General features: G+C 39.5%; 1 protein-coding gene across 2 annotated transcripts in view; it reads right to left on the bottom strand.

The window, feature by feature from the left end:
• The window catches only part of Nalcn (sodium leak channel, non-selective), a 332253-nt gene that overhangs the window by 294676 nt on the left and 16018 nt on the right, over window positions 1-21559 (bottom strand). For both annotated transcript variants that reach the window (XM_045146251.1, XM_045146252.1), the window contains exons 2-3: window positions 12965-13111; window positions 10528-10710 (exon numbers count right to left, since the gene is read on the bottom strand). In XM_045146251.1, coding sequence (XP_045002186.1) covers window positions 10528-10710; window positions 12965-13111 — 330 coding nt within the window. The remainder of the gene's footprint in view (window positions 1-10527; window positions 10711-12964; window positions 13112-21559) is intronic.

The raw sequence follows: 21559 nt of genomic DNA, 5'->3' as shown, positions 1-21559 counted from the left end.
TTGAATGCCTCAAACATGAAACTAAAGATTTTGGTGTGCAGTATCAACAAAAATAGAGAGCAGAGGGTACAGCAGCTATGAGCTAAAATCTGCATGCTGATGGGGGAGGTGATGAGAAATTCACCACCTGCTGCAAGCTGGTACAAAGGTAAACAGTTAAAGGCTGCCAATAAATTATCCAGTACACCAAAGTAATCAAAAGTGCCTTGCAAATATTTAATAAGCAGAGACACCAAATACATTTAGAGGGATATATTTTGCAGTCACAAAATGATATGCACTGGTAATTTTGTGAGCATATGATTTATTGTCCCCACTTCTGGGCCCATCTGTCACTGGTTCTTAGCATTATTATTTATTACCTCCACAATGCTCAAAGGATGCATGCTACTTTTACTGAGATCTATTGCCAGATGAAAAAGTAGACAAGTGAGAATTGTTTGAAGAATTCAGTCTGCAATGCATGAAATTCTTGCTAGCAACTCAGATGTATGTATGTGTGTGTGTGTATATATATATATATATATATATATATATATATATATATATATTCTAAGTAGAACAATTAGGGATGCAGATAGGCAATTAGAAATATTTATCAGGGAATAGGAACTTATGGGCAGGCACCTTTAAATTTGGGAGCTATTATAGCAGATGCAAAATTCTTCAAACAAACTTAATCTTGTGATGGTAATTTTATTTTATTTTAATTAATTTATTTATTTGACAGAGAAAGAGGGAGTGAGGGAGAAAGAGAGAGAGAGAGTGGGCATGCCAGGGCCTCTAGCCACTGCAAACGAACTCCAGATGCTTGCGTCCCCTTGTGCATCTGGCTAACATGGGTCCTGGGGAATAAAACCTGGGTCCTTTGGATTTTTAGGCAAAGGCCTTAACCACTAAGCCTTGATGGTCATTTTAAAGGACAGCTCTTGACAGAAGCGTCTGCTGAATTTCCTCTCTCCAGCAGTGCATTGAGTGCGCCTCCCTCAGAGTGAACTTCTCAGAAACAAATCAGGTCAAGTCACTAGTGAATTAAAATGCCCCATGTATCTTCACTGGCCAGAGGATGAAGTGGGAACTTCCAGGGCACACAGGCTCCTAGAAGAGGCCACCAGTCCCCTGCCACAAATCTTCACCAGCTGCTGCCTGAGCACAGCCCATCTGTCACTTTGAGTCCTCATGGCTCTCCAAGGTACCAGGCAGCTCCATGACTGTGTGTCCCAGAGGCTCCCTTCCTACTCTGTGAAATAATTTCCTCACTCTGTCATGATTTCCAATTATTTCATCTCTCAGTCTTCCCATAATTTTGTTCAAGACCTCTCTGGTATTCCCCCAAGCAGACTTTCCAGTGTCTCTCTTAAGTGTGTGCTTTACCAGCCTCTGGCTTCACAAACCATTCTGCACACACTTCTACAAAACACAGATGCTCTGCCTCTTCCCGTGTGGAGTATCCCTGCATAAATATTTACAAAAAATATTTAGCCCTAAACCATTGTGAAGCTAGATGAACTACAATCCCAAATCGTTACAGGCGATAGAGGTAATATTCTTATCCATGAATACCTGCCAGAGATACAGTGCACAATGCATTTATATTTCTGTTCTTTTTTATTTTAATCTTGTTTATTTATTATTGTTTATTATTATTATTAATATTTATTTGCATGCAGAGAAATAGAGAGGTGTGTGTATGTGAGGTGTGTGTGTATGTGAGAGAGAGAGACAGAGACAGAGAGAGAGAATGGGAATGCCAGGCCCTCTAGCCATTGTAAACAAATTCTAGACTTTTGTGTCACCTTGGGCATCTGGTTTTATGTGGGTACTGGGGACTCAAACCTAGGTTGTTAGGCTTTGCAGGCAAGTGCTTTAAGCAGTGAGCAATCTCTCTAGCCCTATATTCCTGTTCTTTTTGGACAAGTCTTGTGTTGACATTGCTATTTATTTATATTTATGTGCATTACAGGGGCTAGGGAGATGGCTTAGGGGGTAAGAGCATTTGCCACACAAACATGAGGACTTGGGAGGATCTCATTTGTCATGAGTTCAATTCCCAGCACTCACATAAAGAGCTGGATGTAGTCATGGCCACCTGCAACCCCTGTCTTGTGTAGAGTAGAGAGACCAGAGACTCTCTCGGGCTCCCCATCAGCCAGTCTGAAGGAAAATGGTAGCCCATGGTTCAGTGAGCCACACTGCCTCAAAGGAACACAGGGATGAGAAATGCAGGGCACTCAATATTCCCCTCTATAATCTGCATAGTCGTGTATAGGGCACACACATCTGCACACCCTCATGCATACACCATACACATGCTGCACCATACACACTCACAAATAAAAATTAAAATTATTCATGCCTCATTACCTTCTTTGATCTGGCCATCCACTGAAGTTTAACCTTTCATGTAAACCCCAGGCTCGACTTTACTACCCAGGCCCATTTTGCCATAAGCCATCTTTAATCCTAAAGTATGCTTCCCCCCATCCCCAGACAGATGAACACTTCTGAATTAGGATGCATGGTGTAATAATCAGTAGACAACTTAAGATCCCATAGTCAAATGTAAACAGCAGAGCTTATGATTTGTGAAGAATCTGTGAAGTGTGGAGGAAAAGACTGATGATATGAGCAATCCAGTGAAATAAGGTAGACGGCATTTTAACATGCTCCATGTTTATAGGGCACATACAGAACAGCCAAAATAGAAGCGATTGACTAAGGTGTGCTTGAAATGTTTGACATATGAATATGCATGTGCACTGTTGGTGATAAGAGGTTAGTGACTTAGTGATATTTGGTAAAAATTAGTTGGAGATGTCCTCACACATTATTGTTTTCCTATTTAAATTAACTAAATATAAATATAAAACCCATGTCACCATTGCCAAAGAGAATTACAGCAAAAACTTTGCATATGATTTTATCTCTGTAATTCACATGGATGGAGACCTTGGAGTGATTAGTTTGATTAAAATTGACGATTTAAAAAATATTCAATTGCCTTATTTCTTTATACTCTTCAAACTTTCGTACTGTGTATGTTTGCTGTTTTGGCTTCTCAGACTCAACAAATTACATGTTTATTTCTCTAATGCAAATAAAAATCAAGTTCCTGGGATTGATTTGGTTGTACATAATTTTATAAACTGAGTGTTTGTAGGTAATGGTATCTTAATTATTAAGTATATATTTTAGGTGTACCATAACATTATCAAACATGATTTTAAAGAGTTATGTATGGTTGCTGAGTAACATTATGGAAATTTTCCTCTATATGATCCAGTATAATTTGATGCATGGAAAATGTTGTCTCAGAAATAAAAGGAAGGATTTCCCATGGGCATCAATCCATATGGATTCTTCCAGAAGATACTGAATGGCTGCTGCTCAGTACATAAATCTGATTTGCCTTGAGGTTTTATGCACTAGTCACCACATGCTAAGAACGGTTATGTGACAGTATGAGAACTTACCAAAACACGACTATCCTGGTTATTACAATAGAGCACAAACATTTATAATGTTGCCATATATATGTGATTGTGTGTGTGTGTATGTGTATATATATATATATATATATACATATATATATATATATATATATATATATATATGTATATATATATATGAATGGCTAGTTCATAGTACTTTGAAAGCAACTTGATCCAAAAAACTTAAAGAACTTATTAAACTTCTAAGTTAAATTACCAAAACTTCTATTCATTGTTCCCTTGGAATTAGTATGTAATTTATGCATCATACCCATCTCTGTTCTTTTTATTCTTAAACTATGACAATCACAACAGTTCTTTTTTAAAATATATTTTTAATTGACAACTTCCATAATTGTAAACAATATCCCATGGTAATTCTTTCCCTCCCCCCACTTTCCCCTTTGAAACTCCACTCTCCATCATATCCCCTGCCCCTCTAAATCAGTCTCTCTTTTATTTTGATGTCATCATCTTTTCCTCCTATTATACTGGTCTTGTGTAGGTAGTGTCAGGCACTGTGAGGTGATGGATATCCAGGCCATTCTGTGTCTGGAAGAGCTCATTGTAAGGAATCCTACCCTTCCTTTGGGTCTTACATTCTTGCCGCCACCTCTTCCATAATGGACCCTGAGCCATGGAAGGTGTGATAGAGATGATTCAGTGCTGAGCACTCCTCTGTCACTTCTTCTCAGCACCATGGTACCTTTCTCTCACTTTTGTGATGGCAAATTGACATCTGACTTAATAAATAACTAAGAAGCAAAAGTTTTAACCTATGGAAGTATCATATCATTGGTTCAGTCAAGCTGTAATGTTCAGAAGTCAGCACACGGTGACAGCAAGCACTCCACCAAGAACATTAAGTCACTTAGCCACCATGGACAGAGGGTGCTATGTCCTGGATGACCATGCACATAAGTAGCAGGGCCATCCACGGCCCTCTACTGGATCACACAACAGAAAACAGGGCCAAGAAATGCCCAGAGGAGTAGAATTATAATTTTAGAAAGGATGTTTTAGCCCTTACTTATGACCAGCATTCTTCCAAGTTGACCTCCTTTGCTAGCTATGGATTTTCTGCATCTAAATTAATCTAAACCTAGTGGTTTGTAAACCTGGCTAGCAATTTTGTGGAAGACCCTGGACATTTTTTTCAGTGTTTTACTTTTATTTATTTCTTTGAGAGAAAGAGAGAGAGAGAGAGAGAGAATATGGGTGTACCAGGACCTCAAGCCACTGCAAACAAACTCCAGACACATGTGCCACCTTGTGCATCAGACTTACATATGTTCTGGGGAATTGAACCTGTGTCCTTTGGCTTTGTAGGTAAGTGCCTTAACCGCTAACCCTTCTCTCCATCCAACCCTGACAATTCGGTCATCCTAAAATCCATTCATAGTGTCATTGCAAGTGCTCAACCCTCTCCTGAACCAATAGAATTCTCTAACAGAGAAGTTACCAGAGAATACCATTACAATGCTAAGTAAAAACCCAAGAAAGAGTAATTGAGGGTAAATGAGAAAACTGGTGGAAGAATAGAAGCTTGGTAAACTACAAATTTCAGGTGAGTGCCACACAAAAGGAAAACGAAAGCATACAGCATGGCGGATATTTCTGGAGGCGTGAAAGAGAAGGTAAAGCAACCTTCTAACAAGCACACAGAGTCTTTTTGAGGCAACAAAAGAGTCATGGTAAAGGAAAGGTCCTGGGGCAGAATCCAAATTGGGTAGGACAGAGGGAGTGAGGCCCATCGATGAGGATGGATCAGCTGTTTGGAGGAAGAGGTGGTCTGAATAATGCTTGCAGACAATAGACAAGCTCTTTCATACGTCATGTAGCAACCGTGGGGAGGCTCCTACTGTCGATCTATGGAAGCCTCCTACTTCAAGTGAGCAGCACGCTAACGGTTTGGCTTGAATGGACTTGGATCTAAACAAAGGATTAGATGTATCCCTTACAGTATGTCATAGATTAAAATGCTGCATAAACATAGAGGCAAAGAATAAGTATATAAGCCGATGAAAATTGGAATACATCAAAATGACCAGGGGAGATTTTTAAAAATCTGATAATAATTATTACTAATAATAATATCTAAAATAAGACAGCAGAAAATTGGACTCTACATAATAATAACAAACAGGCAAGAAAGGTATTCAAGAAATAATTTAAGGGCTGGAGAGATGGCTTAGCAGCTAAGTGCTTGCCTGTGAAGCCTAAGGACCCCGGTTCGAGGCTCGGTTCCCCAGGTCCCACGTTAGCCAGATGCACAAGGGGGCGCACGCATCTGGAGTTCATTTGCAGTGGCTGGAAGCCCTGGCTCGCCCATTCTCTCTCTCTCCCTTTATCTGTCTTTCTCTCTGTGTCTGTCACTCTCAAATAAATAAATAAAAAATGAACAAAAAATATTTTTTTTAAAAAAGAAATAATTTAAAATAAGTGAAAAGTTCATCATTTTGAGAGGTGAGTTGGCTTGCTGGCAAGGTAGTCTAGTTGATTCAGTGAGCTGTAGAGTTGTAGGTTCAGCAGGGGACCCTGTCCCAAAAGGTAAAGTGGAGAACAGCTGAGAGGAAGACACCCAACATTGGCCTCTGGCTTCAACAGGCACATACACACCTGTACACAGGGTTGTGCCCACATACATATAAACATGCACACATATATAGTACATATATAAACAGGCCCCAAACCAGAAAGAGTAAGGTAGAGTGACTTAGATCTATCATGAAAATGAAAATGAAAGCAATCACATTCAAGAAAATGATGGAAACCTACAATGGAAATATAGGTCCCCAGTATAATGAGAATATAAAAGAAACCTTGATGAATAATAGATAAAGGAATAAATAAATAGCAAATGATGTGCCTTATAAACCATGTCCTTAGCAATCAAAGAAAAAAATATGCTGTCACAGAATTACTGACTAACACATAGAGGGAATTCAGAAAAGAAAAAGATCAAATAACTTAGAAGTTTAAACAAAGAACATTTTCAGCACTAACATTTTATGCCACAAGTCAATAAAGTACCTTACCTAAAAGTTTCAAGAAATTTGAATGAGACAAGTACCTTCAAGAAGCTACAAATAGATCAACAAAGCAAACCAAAGCAGAGAAAGAAACAAATAAATATAAAAGTAAAATTAATGAATTAAAAACAAATGAGCTAATTCTTTCAAAACCAATGAATATGTAAACCAACTGACTCATGCCAAACAAAATGGGATCAACCAAACAAATAACACTGCCAGCTATCCTAGCCAAAAGAATCTGTGAGCAAAATAACAAAGAATATTTAATTTTTGACAAAATACTTATCAAGTCAAGGAAATTAAAATTAGTTTAAACAATCATATTAATAAATGAAACAATCTAAATACTGAGTAATGTCCCAAGTAAACATACTACACAAAACATATTCCAATAGATCAAATCAGTGTAAACACAGCAATCCAAGAAGGAAGTAGGAGATACTGTAAAGGGAGCCCCACTTGGAAAGCACTAGGACCAAATGTTTAGAGGGCATAGTATTCAGATGACCTCAGAGCACAGAAGTTCACAACGTGCAGAAACCATTTCAAACGCTGACATAGAATTTAAAGTAAGGAAATAATATGAAATCTAATTAAATGGTACATTAAGCCAGAATAAAATTTACTGTAATATATTGAGGCTTGTTTCAGATTAATAAAGATGATTAGCTGGGCATGGTGGTGCACACCTTTAATCCCAGCACTCAGGAGGCAGAGGTAGGAGGATCGTCCTGAGTTTGAAGCCACCCTGAGACTATACAGTGAATTCCAGCTTAGCCTGGGCTACAGCAAAACCCTACCTTGAAAAACAAACAAACAAACAAATAAAAAAGATGATAAAATATTAGGAAATCATTTCTTTTATAGGAGAAAAGTAATTATTGATGAAACTTAAGTTATCTAAGTTAAAATAATTTAGTTTAACTTAATAAGGAAAATAATGAAGAAATAATAAAATTCATAAGGAAATATTAAATTTAATATAAGGAAATCAGTAAGAAAATAATTCTTATTTCATTAACTTGATATATAATTCAAGCCTAAATTCATTAAATTGTTTAATTCTCAGTAAACTTACCCAATCACAGAAAAAAAATTGACACATAGTCTCACTCATCTACAACACCTAACCTGAATCTACCCAAGATACCTTACATATCCAGCAAGCATCTCATGGACTAGACACTAGGATGGATGGGGAGGGAGGGGAGGGCATAGAAGGGGTGGGAAACACTAATCTGGACCCAAACAGCAATGGTACCATAAAATTCTACTTCCTAAAAGGCAGACCAAATGGCTGAACCTTCACTAGACCCTCTTAATGAGGAAACACTAGAATTGATTTAGGCAAACAAGTATTAAATCAAGGATATTCATGCCTCTAACAGTATGAAAAATTTTGTCATAATATTAGTCAATCCAATTAAATGCAGGCAAGTATTTATAAGAATTAGAAAGCAAAATACAAGACTATCTTTATTTGCATATAATGTGATGATTTGGAAATATCAAAAGAAGTAACATAATGATGGCTATAAACAATGCAATGATTTGGTAAAAGTTTAGTAGAGGAGCAGTATATAATATTGTATGTAATTAACAGCCTTTATTTCAAGAATAATAATGATAGACTACATGATGAGATGAAGTTTCATATATATGGCCCAAAATGTATGGAATCTATGTGATGAAAACAATAAAACATTCCTGTACGATACTAACCCAGACTTGATAACATGGGAAGCGTGTCCGTGCTCTGGGATAGGAAAAACTGAGCATGAATTCAACCATGAACAGGCCAAAGGCAGCTATGATTGTGAAGACTAACATTCCTCTTATTCACAGTGCACAAAATTTCAATTAAGGTGGGTTTGAAAATGACTCAAACCACTTGACATGAACACCATCTCTCCTCCTACGCTGGCAGGAGGATCACAAGCTTGAAGTCAGTCTGGGTCACATAGGTAGGCAAATCATAGATATGTTCTCAGATGCATAGAATTACATCCAATCTTGCTCCCAAAAGAGAAATGCAAGTTAAAATTATGCTGAATTGCTATTTCCCACAGAGCAGATTGTTGACTATTCTCTGAAAGAGCTTGTGGTGACCATGTAGGTGTCAAATCCAATGATGGTGAAAATATAGAACAATTTTGGGAATATGGAGTTTATAAAAAATAATTAAGTGACACAATTAGGAAGCAATCAGCTAAATTTAGAATGCAGAATGCTTCATGAAACAGGCACATTTCTCCCAATGGTTAGATGAAATGGGAAAATATGTTTCTTAGACTGGCTGACCAGGGAGCGCCAGTGATCTTTCTGTCTCTACTCCTTTCAGCACTGGGGTCACAGAGATGTGTAGCCATGTCATGAATACTAATACATAAACTTATATGAAAACTTATAAATAATAATATTAAAAGTGATATTTAAAAATATCACCTTTTTGTAAGGACTAAGAATTCCTGTATTTGAAGTTGCTTTAAAAAATATTTTAAAACATAATAATCCAGTATGTTGTGTGAAGCTTGTATGAGTTCTGACTCAATAAAACCAACTGTGGTAGAAATCTTTTCTATTTTCTTTCTTTCAAAGCTGATAGAATTTTATTTATTTATTTAATTTTGGTCATACAAGGGTGCTAACTACATGCTGTACATCCTTTTCCATACAGTTCAGATTCCAGTGCCTCTCACATCATTTATTTTATCCTTTTAGTTTTCACAGCTCCTCAAGATAACATCATTCTGCTAAAGATCACCAAGATCAGGCATTATCATGTGACATTTATCCTGTGGTCAGTATTCAAGTGCCTCCTCTGGGCCATCATTGTATCGGACTGTGGGCTTATCCACAGCAGATATGATAAGCCCCACCCTGGGCTCATGAACACTGCATTTTGACCAGTTATCAGAGGTGGCAAACTTTTTTTCTTATTGTGACATGATATCTTAATCTACAATGGGCTGGGCTGCATCCATAGTTGTCCTGGGATATGTGTGGCCTGTGGACAGCAGACTGAAGATGCTTGATCCTAGATTCCTTCTAGCTACCCTATGGCTTTGTACCATATAAAATGTAATTAATTTTTAAATATCACTTTTAATATTATTATGTATAAGCTTTCATATAAGTTTATGTATAAGTATTCAACATATTTCTATCAACTTCTGGAATGCCCCTTCTGAAAAGAATGTTTTAATCTTAATAAATAATGGGTGCTGGAATTGGCTCAGCAGGGAAGGGTTCTCACTGTTCATGCATGAGGACCTAACTTCAACCTATATCATCCATCTAAGAAAAGCTTGACATGGCTATACATCTCTGTGACCCCAGTGGGGAAAGGAGTAGAGACAGAAAGATCACTGGAGCTCCCTGGTCAGCCAGTCTAAGAAAAAAACAAAACAGAGGAGCTGGGGAGATGGCTTAGAGGTTAAGGTAAAGCCTAATGACCATGGTTTGATTTCCCAGTACCCACATACCCATATAAAGCCAGATGCACAGTGTCACATGCATCTGGATTTTATATATATATATAGCAGCTAGAGACCCTAGTGCACCCATTCACTCTCTCCCTCTCCGTTCTTCTCTCTCTCTCTCTCTCTCTCCAGAACTCTTTTATCTTTATCACTTGAAAGTAAACAAAAATAAAGATAAAATAGTTGTCTCAGGGAAATCATGTGGAAGAGTGAATGAAAGGTACACCAGAAGTCTTCCATAGCCTTCTGCATATGTGCACACAAGGGGTGTGCATCTACACACACGTGCATATGCCACACACACAAACGCACCACACACACTGCACACACATACATACCACAAATTAAACGGAATTAAATTAAACTGCATTATTTTATGAAGATTAATATGAGGGTATTACTGAAGTGATTAAGATGTTCAACACATGTGATTTATTAATTTAAACAATATGGACATGCTTACCCTGACGATGGCCCGGATGTACATTTATTAATTTAAACAACTTGGAAAGTACTCACCCTGACAATGCCCCGGATGTGCATTTTTGCTATCATCTCTGCCGTGTAGAGGAACATCAATAAAGTATCCAAAGTGAACGTCACGTACTGAAGGGGAGGGTAGTGCTCGAAGGTCATGGGCGTGTTCATGCAGACCGAGATGACGCTGATGATGGCACAGATACGCAGCAGAGAATGGACCCACTGCAAGAGGGGCCAGGGTTACTGTGTGACCCCACAAGCCAGCAACTTTAACTTGAGTTAGGCCTGCTAGGATTTGGGAAACACGATGCTAAGGCTCGGACAGTTCACCCGTGTGAGGAGGTAAGGAAGGAGGAAACCAGCATCTGCCAAGTGGGTGTGGTCTGCTCAGAGTTTTCACACATTTTATAGCATCTGATTCTCAAAGCAGCTTATTTTTCCACATGCACACACAAAACTCCTGCCATGGTACGAGCCAAACCCAAGGTTTGAAGTTGATTTGCAAGGTGCAAGACCACTTTGTATGAAAATTCTGTTTGTGTTGAATTATATGATGGCAATTTACTCTTAATGAGTCATGACTTGAGTTTGTTCCCTTGTATTACGGCTCCTATAATTGGACGCCATATTCTATTTACTATAACTTTCCTACTAACTTCCTAGACAATTGCTTATCATAGCAAGTAATAAATGATTTCTAAAATGAATTGATACATAGCATTTCTTATATATACATAGGGCTTTCTTTTTATTTTTATGGTACACAATCTCCATGTATAAAAAATATGACAAAACTATTTTAAAATCCTCTCTGAATGTTTTCATTGTTAAGGAAAAATCACTGTTAAAAGCCCATAATCTCCTCAAAGTTTAAAATAAATTAAGTTTCTAAGCAATTCTAGCCACATATTCACTCTCTGGAGATTTTAATTAATTCCAAATTAAGAATTTAAGATATACATGTATGTATGTTTACATCTGTGTGTTCAATATATTCCCTCAGATACAATCTTTTATTACAAAAAGTAACACTTAGGGAGACAATGCTTGTTTTAATCTTCATGCTGACTTCACAGAATTCATATTGCTAGTTAAATATTTAGCATAAAACTTTTAAAAATAGCGCAAGTGTTTCTTCTTGACTATTGGGTATATATGGTCATGTCAATTTATTCGTGAAAAATCTTTTTATTCGGTAGCAGATAGCTACTATAACCATGCAAACTAGCAAGTTCTGAAGATGAGAGATACTTCAGTACTTTTAGACCTTTCAGACACGTGCACTGTGTTGAGTGGATTCTAACATTTGCTTGACCAGTACAATATTTTCATGAAGACACAGTGCCAGTAATTCTTTACCACACTATACATTTATGATTCAACTTATTTTAAAGATTGATGTACTTTTCCTGCAGTTTGGAAACCGCTCAGTAAGTATTATCATATTTGTTCCTATCTGGACTTTCAACATAAAGGATCTAATTACCAAGAGTTGCAAAAGATCGGCTAGTTCACGACAAATCTGCTTTGAGCTTGAAGAATCATAACATTTATAATTTATAATTTGTGAGTGCCTCTATGGATACATCTATAACATCTGGCTTAGTTCTAGTCACTGTGCCTTCTAGAGTGCCACAGTTTCTGGCTTGGCAGCTCTTCTCACAACCTCTTTGACTTAACTCAGCAGAGGTGACCGAGTTCTGTGGAATCACCATCTGTGGTGGTTTGATTCAGGTGTCCCCCATAAACTTAGGTGTTCTGGATGCTAGGTCCCCAGCTGATGGCAATTGGAAATTAAAGCCTCCTGGAGGCAGTGTATTATTGGGGGAAGGCTTTTGGGTATTTTAGCCAGTTTCCCCTTGCCAGTGTTTGGCACACTCTCTCCTGTTGTCTACCTTATGTTGGCAAGGGGGTGATGTCCACCCTCTGCTCATGCCATCGTTTTTCCTGCCATTATGGAGCTTCCCCCTCAAGCCTGTAAGCCAAAATAAACCTTCCCCCCCCCCCACAAGCTGCTCTTGGTTGGGTGATTTCTACCAGCAATGTGAACCTGACTGCAACATCATTGATTATCTCATTAGTTTTTGCTTTGACAAAAAGCTCATGACTCAGAACATGTGCTTAATATCTCACAGGTTCATGCATGGTGAGAATTTCAAGAAGATGACATCAGTTAATAGTGGCTCATCATGGGCCAGCCTAGGAAGTGGGATCATCCTTCCAGTGTGCTATGTGAGAACAATGTCCAGAGCAGGACCGCAGGGAAGGGAAGCTGACAACCATGTGAGTAACTTCAGCAGCCCCTCACCCTTCCTTTTGATTCCTTCCCAATTTCCAGACTCCCTGTCTCATTCATAGAGCCGTGCAGCTCAAACAGATTATTCCAAGTCAAAGGCACATATATACATTTTGAATTTATGAAGCAAATTTCCTTTATACTAGCATGTGTTTCTCCAGAATTCACAACGTGACTTACTGGTTTGTTAATCCAGAGTATGTCAGCATTGTCCGACAGAGATTCATCAGGACCAAAGTCAGCAACTGGCTGGGCTTCCACCCTGGAACTCTGCTTCCGTTTTAGCATGCTGAAGTTAGCATTGGGAGGCAGGTACAAAACCACGGTCTGGGAAAAGAAAATGAGTTTTATTCATCACCTGATCCATCTTTTTCTCATCAGAAGCATGTAGCCTTTCATACACGTCTTTGTATTTGTAGATCCTTCCTATGCCCTATTCTCTTGTGTCTAGCAAACACATGCAAACAGACATGATGAAGGATAAGATAGAATTGGTATTAGTAAAAGTGGGATGTTTATTCTTCCAAATCAATAGATCTTCTGACTTATTTCATAAGCAGTTTAGAGACCATTCGTGTGGGAAGGACAGCTGGAGTAAAGTAGCTTGCTTCTTAGGGCACCCATATTCCTGGGACATTTTTGTGTGTGATGCGTCTGTTCACGTAGATACTACCACTTCAAGGTAGCCAGCGCCAGAGCACTGCTGACTAATTCAAATGAAATTACATCATTGTTCCCTAGGGGTTTCCCCTGTGAGATTTTCATATGCCATGCACAGACATCAGTTTTCAGCACCAGTCCCAAGTCAATCTTTCACTCTTCTTCTCAGAAAAAAATAAAAAAGGATGGAGACCAGAGAGAATGGAGATAGAGGATTCTGTAAATGGAGATGCATTTCTTCCTATAGATTCATTGATGGTCTGAGTTTATTTAGCTCTTCTGAAATCAATTCTTTTTCAATTATACCTCAAGTGAGAGATGAGATCGTGTTTGACACCTGTTTCTATACCACCAAGTGATCTATACACCGCAACATAGGTCACCACCCCATGGCCATTGAAAGCATTTTCCACAATTTAGTAGCTATGGAAGGAGCTTAGTATAAGTAAAATGGCCAGTAAGTGTAAGATAATGGGAGAAGGGGTGTAGTAGGGAACTAATTGTCTTGCTCACAAGCGGTTCCCAGATGATTAACATTGAGCCTTTTTTCATTTTTTTATTGATTACTTTTCCTCTTTGGGGACAGGGTCTAACCAGCCTAGCTAGAAACTTGTAGCAATTCCTTTGTCTCTGTCTTCCATGTGCTGGGTTTATGGACGTGTGCTGGGATAGCAGAGTTGACTCTGGATGGATCTCAGAGGTGGAGTTGCTTTGCTATGTAGAGAAAACTGGACTCCTGTACTGAGCCTGAAAGGAGGGAAAGTTTCTAGTGTTCTGTTGGGGACACTTAGTACATTTTCGAAAATCCTTATGATATGGCTAATAGAAGACACATTTTATATTTTTCTGCATGCATAGTAAATTTCTCCAGGCCCAGAAAACCAAATGGTGCATGTTCTCTCTTATATGTGGATCCTTGCTACAAGTGATTGGATTTCCATATTACTTTGGAATAAAACTCAGAAGCAGAGGCAAGTAAGCTAGAAAGGGGATATAAAGGGAATAGAAAGGGAGGGAGGGGGTACTTAATAGGATGGTGTTGTATATATGTACCTAGAAAAAGAGATCAATGGAGGTGGGAAGGCCTAAGTGAGGTCAGGGGAAGAGATTGAGTAAAAATAAAAGGGGGGAGGGCTAATCAAAATCTAAGAATAAGTCATATGGAAACCTACTTTTTTGGACAATGGCACACCAAGAAGCCATAGATTATTACTAGACAATTTTCAGTGCCAGGGATGGGATATCTTCCAGTGAGTTTTTGGCCAAGGAGGTCCCTGATCCCTCCAAAACATTATAGGCCATTGCTGAGGACCTTTCTTTCCCACCAGGGATAGATGGTAAGACACTATTTCTGAAGACTCCACATACTTGGGCTGCAAGGCCACTGAGAAATCCTGCTGGAGCTGGGCTGAAAACCTCCTTCATGTAGACCAGCTGACAGAAAGCTGGAAGAAGCCATTCTGCATGCAGCTTAATGAGAGAGAGAGAAATCACCAGTGGAAATGCTCAACAGTGGACACTGCAAGCCTAAAATTTTGCCAGCCAGGACAAAGGAGCAATAGTGACATGTCTGTTATGGGGGAAACCAACTGCTCTCTAGTTGGACTGGAGGCCCACTCCACAAGAGGGAATACATGCCTGATACTGAAAACCTGTGATGGGAAAGTCATGAGCCCTAGGAATGTAACATCTGCTGGTGTCTGGCTAAATCTATGTACTATGATCACCAAACTGCCCATTAAGCATTTCTGTTAATGATCATACCCATGTATTAAGGCTACTCTCACATTTAGTTAGAGAAGCTTCTCTTTGCAGATGGCAGTGACCTCTGGGATGACTCAGAAGGCACCATAGTGCTGAGAAGAAGTGATAGAGGAGTATTCAACACTGAAACATCTCTATCACACCTGCCAAGGCTCAGGGTCCATTGCAAAAGAGGTGGCAGAAAGAATGTAAGAGCCAAAGGAAAGGTACAATTGCTTACGATGCACTCTTCCAGACACAAAATGGCCTGGATATCCATGAGCTCACAGTGCTGACACTACCTACATAAGGCCACTTTAAAAGGAGGAAAAGATGATGATGTCAAAATGAAAGAGAGAATGAATGAGAGAGGGGGAGAGGAGGGGATAGGATGGAGAATGGAGTTGCAAAAGGAAAGTGGGAGGGGAAGGAATTACCATGGTTTATTGTCCTTAATTATGGAAGCTATCAATGAAAAATTAAAAATAAATAAATTCCAGCCTTAAGGCAGGGTACTACTTAACCCAAGCCATCTCAACAAAGTTGATATTGAAAATAAGCCTAGTCTGATGACTGAGCCTGAGGTGTGGAAAGTTTGCCATGTGGGTGTTGAGAGCTCTTAATAAAGTCAGATGACAGAGGACAGCACTATTCATAGTGTGGACAGTGGTGGAGATGCCAAAACATGAGAATGTGACTGATTTACCACCACAAAGGATCACTGGCTCTCCTGCTTGGAGCCCCATGGAGCTGGAGGAAGAAACCTTCCTAAGGACAGTGAGTGCCTCTCAGTCTTCCTTGGAGCAGAACGATAGGTTTGTGTTTGTTTTGTGTATATTGATGAGTATTTGTTATGTTCCCTGGGAAAAGGAATCTGGCATAACTCAGGGCAAAGAAATTCTAGATGTGGTAATAAAACAGGAATTTTGAGATTCCTTGCCAATGCACTGATATGGTATGCCAACACACAGATAATTTTGGGGTGTCTCTGGAATCTTGCCTTTTTTATTTTATTTTATTTATTTGACAGAGAAAGAGGGGGAGAGAGAAAGAGAGAATGAGAGAGAGAGAAAGAGAGAGAGATTGAGAATGAGCATGCCAGGGCCTCCAGCCACTGCAAATTAATTCCAGATGTGTGTGTACCCTTGTGCATCTGGCTAACGTGGGTCTTGGGGAATAAAACCTGGGTCCTTTGGCTTTGCAGGCAAACACCTTAACCACTAAGCAATCCCTCCAACCCTTGCCTTATGAATTGAAAGAATGAAATCTACAGACCAGAGGATAAAGATTCATAGAGATTATTATTACTTAGGGCTTTATGAATGAAGAGCTTTTAGATAAAAGGAACTTAAGGAAGAAAGGCAGGCAGGAAGGGAGGAAAGGAGAGAGGGAGGAAGGAAGGAAGGAAGGAAGGAAGGAAGGAAGGAAGGAAGGAAGGAAGAAAGGAAGGAAGAAAGGAAGGAAGGAAGGAAGGAAGGAAGGAAGGAAGGAAGGAAGGAAGGAAGGAAGGAAGGAAGGAAGGAGGGAGGGAAGGAAGGGGAAGGGGGTGGAAAGGGGAAGGAGAAAGGAAGATGTAGCTTTTGACCAAGTAGCCAAGACAGGGTTTGAGAAGCCACAAACTTAAATGAAGGAAGGCTGGCAGAGCTCTTGCCTAGAATGGGAAAGGGGGCTTGAGAAGCTCTCCTCAAGACTCAGGTTGGGAATTTTTATGTGAGTCCCATAGATGGGCAGCTGGTTTAGCCAGATAGTCTTGACTTCAGCTGCCTGGGGTCTCAGAAGGGAGTGGAAGGACTCCCTGAGGGAGCGCAGATAAGGAAAGGCTAGAATCCTCCAGAGGTTTCTGACCTGTAATAAACAGTAATTGACCTAGATTTTTCTCCAATAGGCTCAGGGGCAATTCTTGACCTTAGCCAAGAGAAGGCTATCCACTTTGGGGCCCTGTCACTATTAAACTGCCTTATTTCTGTGTTTGAGGGTCCACTTCTCTATAAACTCCTCAATGCACTTGACGTGGGATCTCTTCCAAGCCTTCTTATTCCCATAAGAAAGCAAAGTGCTTGTTTTTGAAATGTGCTAGGTATTTCCAAACTGTCATTGCTCGAACACAGAATTTTTATTTATTTATTTATTTATTGCAGTAGTTCCCCCTAATTAATTTTATTTTACATGATTGGAGTTAGGAACTCTTGACATCCCATGTAAATGCATGCAGGATATTCAAATGAAGCCTATTAGTGTTGGGGAGGGGGATGCATCTGGAAGCTTTAATTTGAGGTGCCTCTTGAATGACACCCTCTTGCTCCTCTAAAGACTCGTTTCAAAAAATCTTTTGGAACTCCTTCAAGATGACACACACAAAGGGTGAAGTAAAAGTGGCCTCACAGTGGAAGGCAGATAGTCAACCAAGAGCCAGCACGGGCTGGTGGACAAATGAATTCCACGTGCCTTTTATTACCCACATGCTACCTGAAGCAAAATAAACTTTTGATTGACTTATCTACAGAAACATACATAATTTATTGTGTAAAAGACACTCATTTTGGCTATATTTGATCCTTCAAAACAGCGCAACTATAATTGAATGACATTAGCTGTCACTCACTTTGATGCTCATTTTACCTGCTGCCAACGTGCCATGGAAACAGACAGAGCCCCAAAAATGATCTGTTCAAACTCCCAAGAACCCACTCATACATTAAAGCTTACCAGGTAGCTCCAGAAATACCCAAAGTTTGACTAACTTTCTAATATTAAATATTATGTGACACAATCAAGCAACAAAATGAATTTGAGTTAAAAGCCTATGAGGAATGCTGACGTCCAGTTGAGACAGTGGTTGTAAGAATTTTCCTGTGCATTGTGTGTTGGATACCTTCATGGATGTTGGCACAGTATTACAGAACACAACAGAATGTTATCCCCCTGAGAAAAACCAGAAGAGATATTTAAATATCCCAGGTAAGCATTGTGTTTTGGTCGGAAGTTGCTTCTGTGTATCTTTTTCTTTTCATTATTAGGTATGGATAAACCAATACTGGTTTTTCTTTTTTCTCTTTCCAGAATGGTCCTGTCATAAGACTGAGTCTGAAAAGCATGACCTCCAACAGCTGTTTCGCACTTGTTAGAAGTAGTTACTATTTAAGTACCTCAACAACGGGACAGGTTGCATTGTTAAAATATGTTCATGGGTAAATCTTCCTCAGAAATGGCATACAGCAGCTCAGGTTCATTGCTCTTTGCTATAAATGGCAAAAATCCAGATTTTGATCTGTGATAGCAATTTTAATATATGTATATAGGCAGATACATGTCTTATTTCATTTCTGCCCTCTCTTGGCAAATGAAAATGAAATTACATCTCTGCAGAGGTGGCTTAGTTGTTAAGAGCATTTCCTATGCAGAAATGCGAGCCTAAAGACACCTGAGAGAGCAACTGAGTTGGATCCCCAGGACCTGCGTAAACAGCTCAGCATGGCCACATGTATCTGTGACCCCAGTCCTATAAGACAGCAGAGACCTGAAATTCATAGAAACCCGAGGAAAACAGCAAGTGCTGTGATCAGTAAGAAAACCAGTGTCAGATAAAAGCAGGTGGGAGAGAGATGGGGTGGCCTCTAGCCTCAGCAGGTGAGCACACAAAGGGTGACAGAGGCATGTGCACGCACCCACCACAAATACACAGCACCCCCACCCCCAAACACATACACCACACATGCCAAATAAAGGGGAAACATGAAATTATTCACTTTTCTTAAACTGTGAGTTGTGGGTCATTGTTTTTTTTTCTTTTCTCCTTGGAATTCCCAGGCACAGTATTAAAATCTTGATTATTTTTTTTGTCTTCTAAATGATGGTGTATAGCATGTTTTCCTCCAGTTCATCTCTTTTTCATACATAGCAGCTTAAATGTCTACATGTTTTTCGGGTTTTCATTACCTGCTGACTGGCTATGTGCCTGGGGCGTGCGTGATTGCTGCCTCTCCCTTATGATCCCTCCGACCCGGGGCTCCCATCACCGTGACTGAAAATTCAACCGGCTGCTTGATCCGGATGGTGCCTCCTTCTGCTTCACTCATTTCTTTCAGGTCCCAAGTCCTCCCTCAATAAGTGCTTCAGATCCCACACGTGCAGCGTAAGGACCACGCCCATTCACACTGCACCTTTGCTCAGTGATGAGGTTTTCCTCTTCTTAATCTTTGTTCTGTGTGGATCATTCTGATTAATAGGCACCCTCTTTGTCCATAGGATCTCATCTTTGAGCTTTCTTCTGTTTATTTATTTACTTCTTTATTTATTGATTGATTTACTTCAGTATCAAGGATCAAACTCAAGTGCGCTACCACTATTCTATCTCCTAAGCCCTTGGACTGACTTATTATTATCTTTTTGATGACCCAACAAGTTTACTTTTTTCTATATAAGAGAATGTTTGAGGGGTAGTTTACAGGGGCATGAATATATATCCTGTGAATATACCACTGAAGAAAATGCCTCTCCCTCTTCTATCAACTTTAAAAACACCCTATTCTATCTGTCAAAAAAAAAAAAATCACATGTCAGTATTATGTAATCATTTCAATAGACAAAAACTGAAGAAAATATTTCACTTCCTTACATGATAAAACTGTAAAATTAGGTATAGAAGGAATGCACTTTAACATGATTAAGACCATCCATGATAAACCCACACTTAACATCACACTGTATGGGGGAAAGCTAACATTTGCTTGTAAGGTCTGGAACAAGGCTAGGATGTTCACTCTACACATCAATATTCAACAGTTTTGGGACTGCTCACCTGAGACACTAGGAAAGAGAAAAAAAAGCCTGCCCAAGTTAGAAAAGAGAGATTTCAAGATGGCATGGCATGATTTGTGTGTGTGTGTGTGTGTGTGTGTGTGTGTGTTTATGTTTGAGGTAGGGTCTCACTCTAGCTCAGGCTGACCTGGATTTCACTATGTAGTCTCAGGGTGGCCTTGAACTCGTAGTGATCCTTTTACCTCTGCCTCCTGAGTGCTGGGATTAAAGGCATGTACCATCACGCCCAGCCAGTTGGCATGACATTCTATTGGGAGTCCTAACAACTCCACCATGAAAATTTGCCAGACATAAACAAATTCACTAAAACCATTATATGCAAAAGTCAACAGATTAAAAACCAGTAGCATTTCTATGTGATAACAGCCACGTATGTGAAAAAAAAAATACTCATAAAACAATGCCATTTACAACAGCTACTGAACAATAAAATGCCTAAGAATATATTTATCCAAGAAGACGAAGAATGATCTCTATTGGAGGAAATAGGCTGTTTAAATACTGACAAATTGAAGAAGATACAAATAAAATATATCCTATATGCATGGGTTATCAGTGGTTTTAAAAAATAATTCGCAATATTGATATGAACACTCCTGAGCCCAGGACATTTCAACGTGCTTTTCCTTTGCTTATTTATGCACTCACTCATTCTCACCATCCATTGCCCCATCCACAGACTGTGTAGCAGAAAGGCACCGTTGGCACTTGGGAGGCGCCTGCTCCTTTAAGCTTCTGTCTCAAGGTGAATCCCACTGCTTCTACCTGCACTTCCCTTCATCCTCATGCCCACCGGCTAACTACACCAAAACTCTCCATGCTTCATCCTTTCTTAGCCACTTGAAGTCTTTCATCCATCTGTGTCCTCCTTGCTGTCCATCCTAGTTATCCTTAATCAGCCAGTTTAACTCACAGTGTTTGTCTGTATGTAAATTTTTTGTGAGTGAAAGATTTAATATTTGAGAAGAAAGGTCTACATAAGGGAAACCTCACCCTAATAAACTCACGGCACCTATGTTATTCTAAAACACCTTAAAGAAGACAGCAGTCATTAGTTTATTTGCATTCACTTAGGGGTCATTATGACTGCCAGCCCATCAACACCAACAACTGCTCTTTGCATCACTTAGGTACACAACTTCAGCTGCACTGGTCATGGAATGGTTTGAGATACTCAACATCCTTGTTACAGTTTGTGGAGAAAATGCAGAAAAGCAAATGTTGAATTACAGCCTCCGATAGGGTACTCAGACTACACTCCTGTCTTCAATAGAGGAACCATCGTTGTTATCTGAAGTGCTTTCACGCTTGTTGCACAATTGAGCACGTGTGTGCACGTGCACACGCACGCACACACACAAACACACACCTCAAACATTGGTAAGTAAACTGGATTTATTTTTGAGTTAAAAATAAAAACCACTCAGTCTCAGGCTAGAGAGATGGCTAAGCAGTTAAGGTGCTTGTCTAGAAAGCCTAATGACCCAGGTTTGATTCCCCAGAACCCAGATGAACCAGATGCACATGATGGTACACGTGTCTGAAGTTTGTTTG

This window comes from Jaculus jaculus, chromosome 3, assembly GCF_020740685.1.
Source record: "Jaculus jaculus isolate mJacJac1 chromosome 3, mJacJac1.mat.Y.cur, whole genome shotgun sequence".
NCBI classification, from domain to species: Eukaryota; Metazoa; Chordata; class Mammalia; order Rodentia; family Dipodidae; genus Jaculus; species Jaculus jaculus.
The sequence above is the reverse complement of the archived record's forward strand: the minus strand, read 5'-3'. Positions and strand labels throughout refer to the sequence as shown.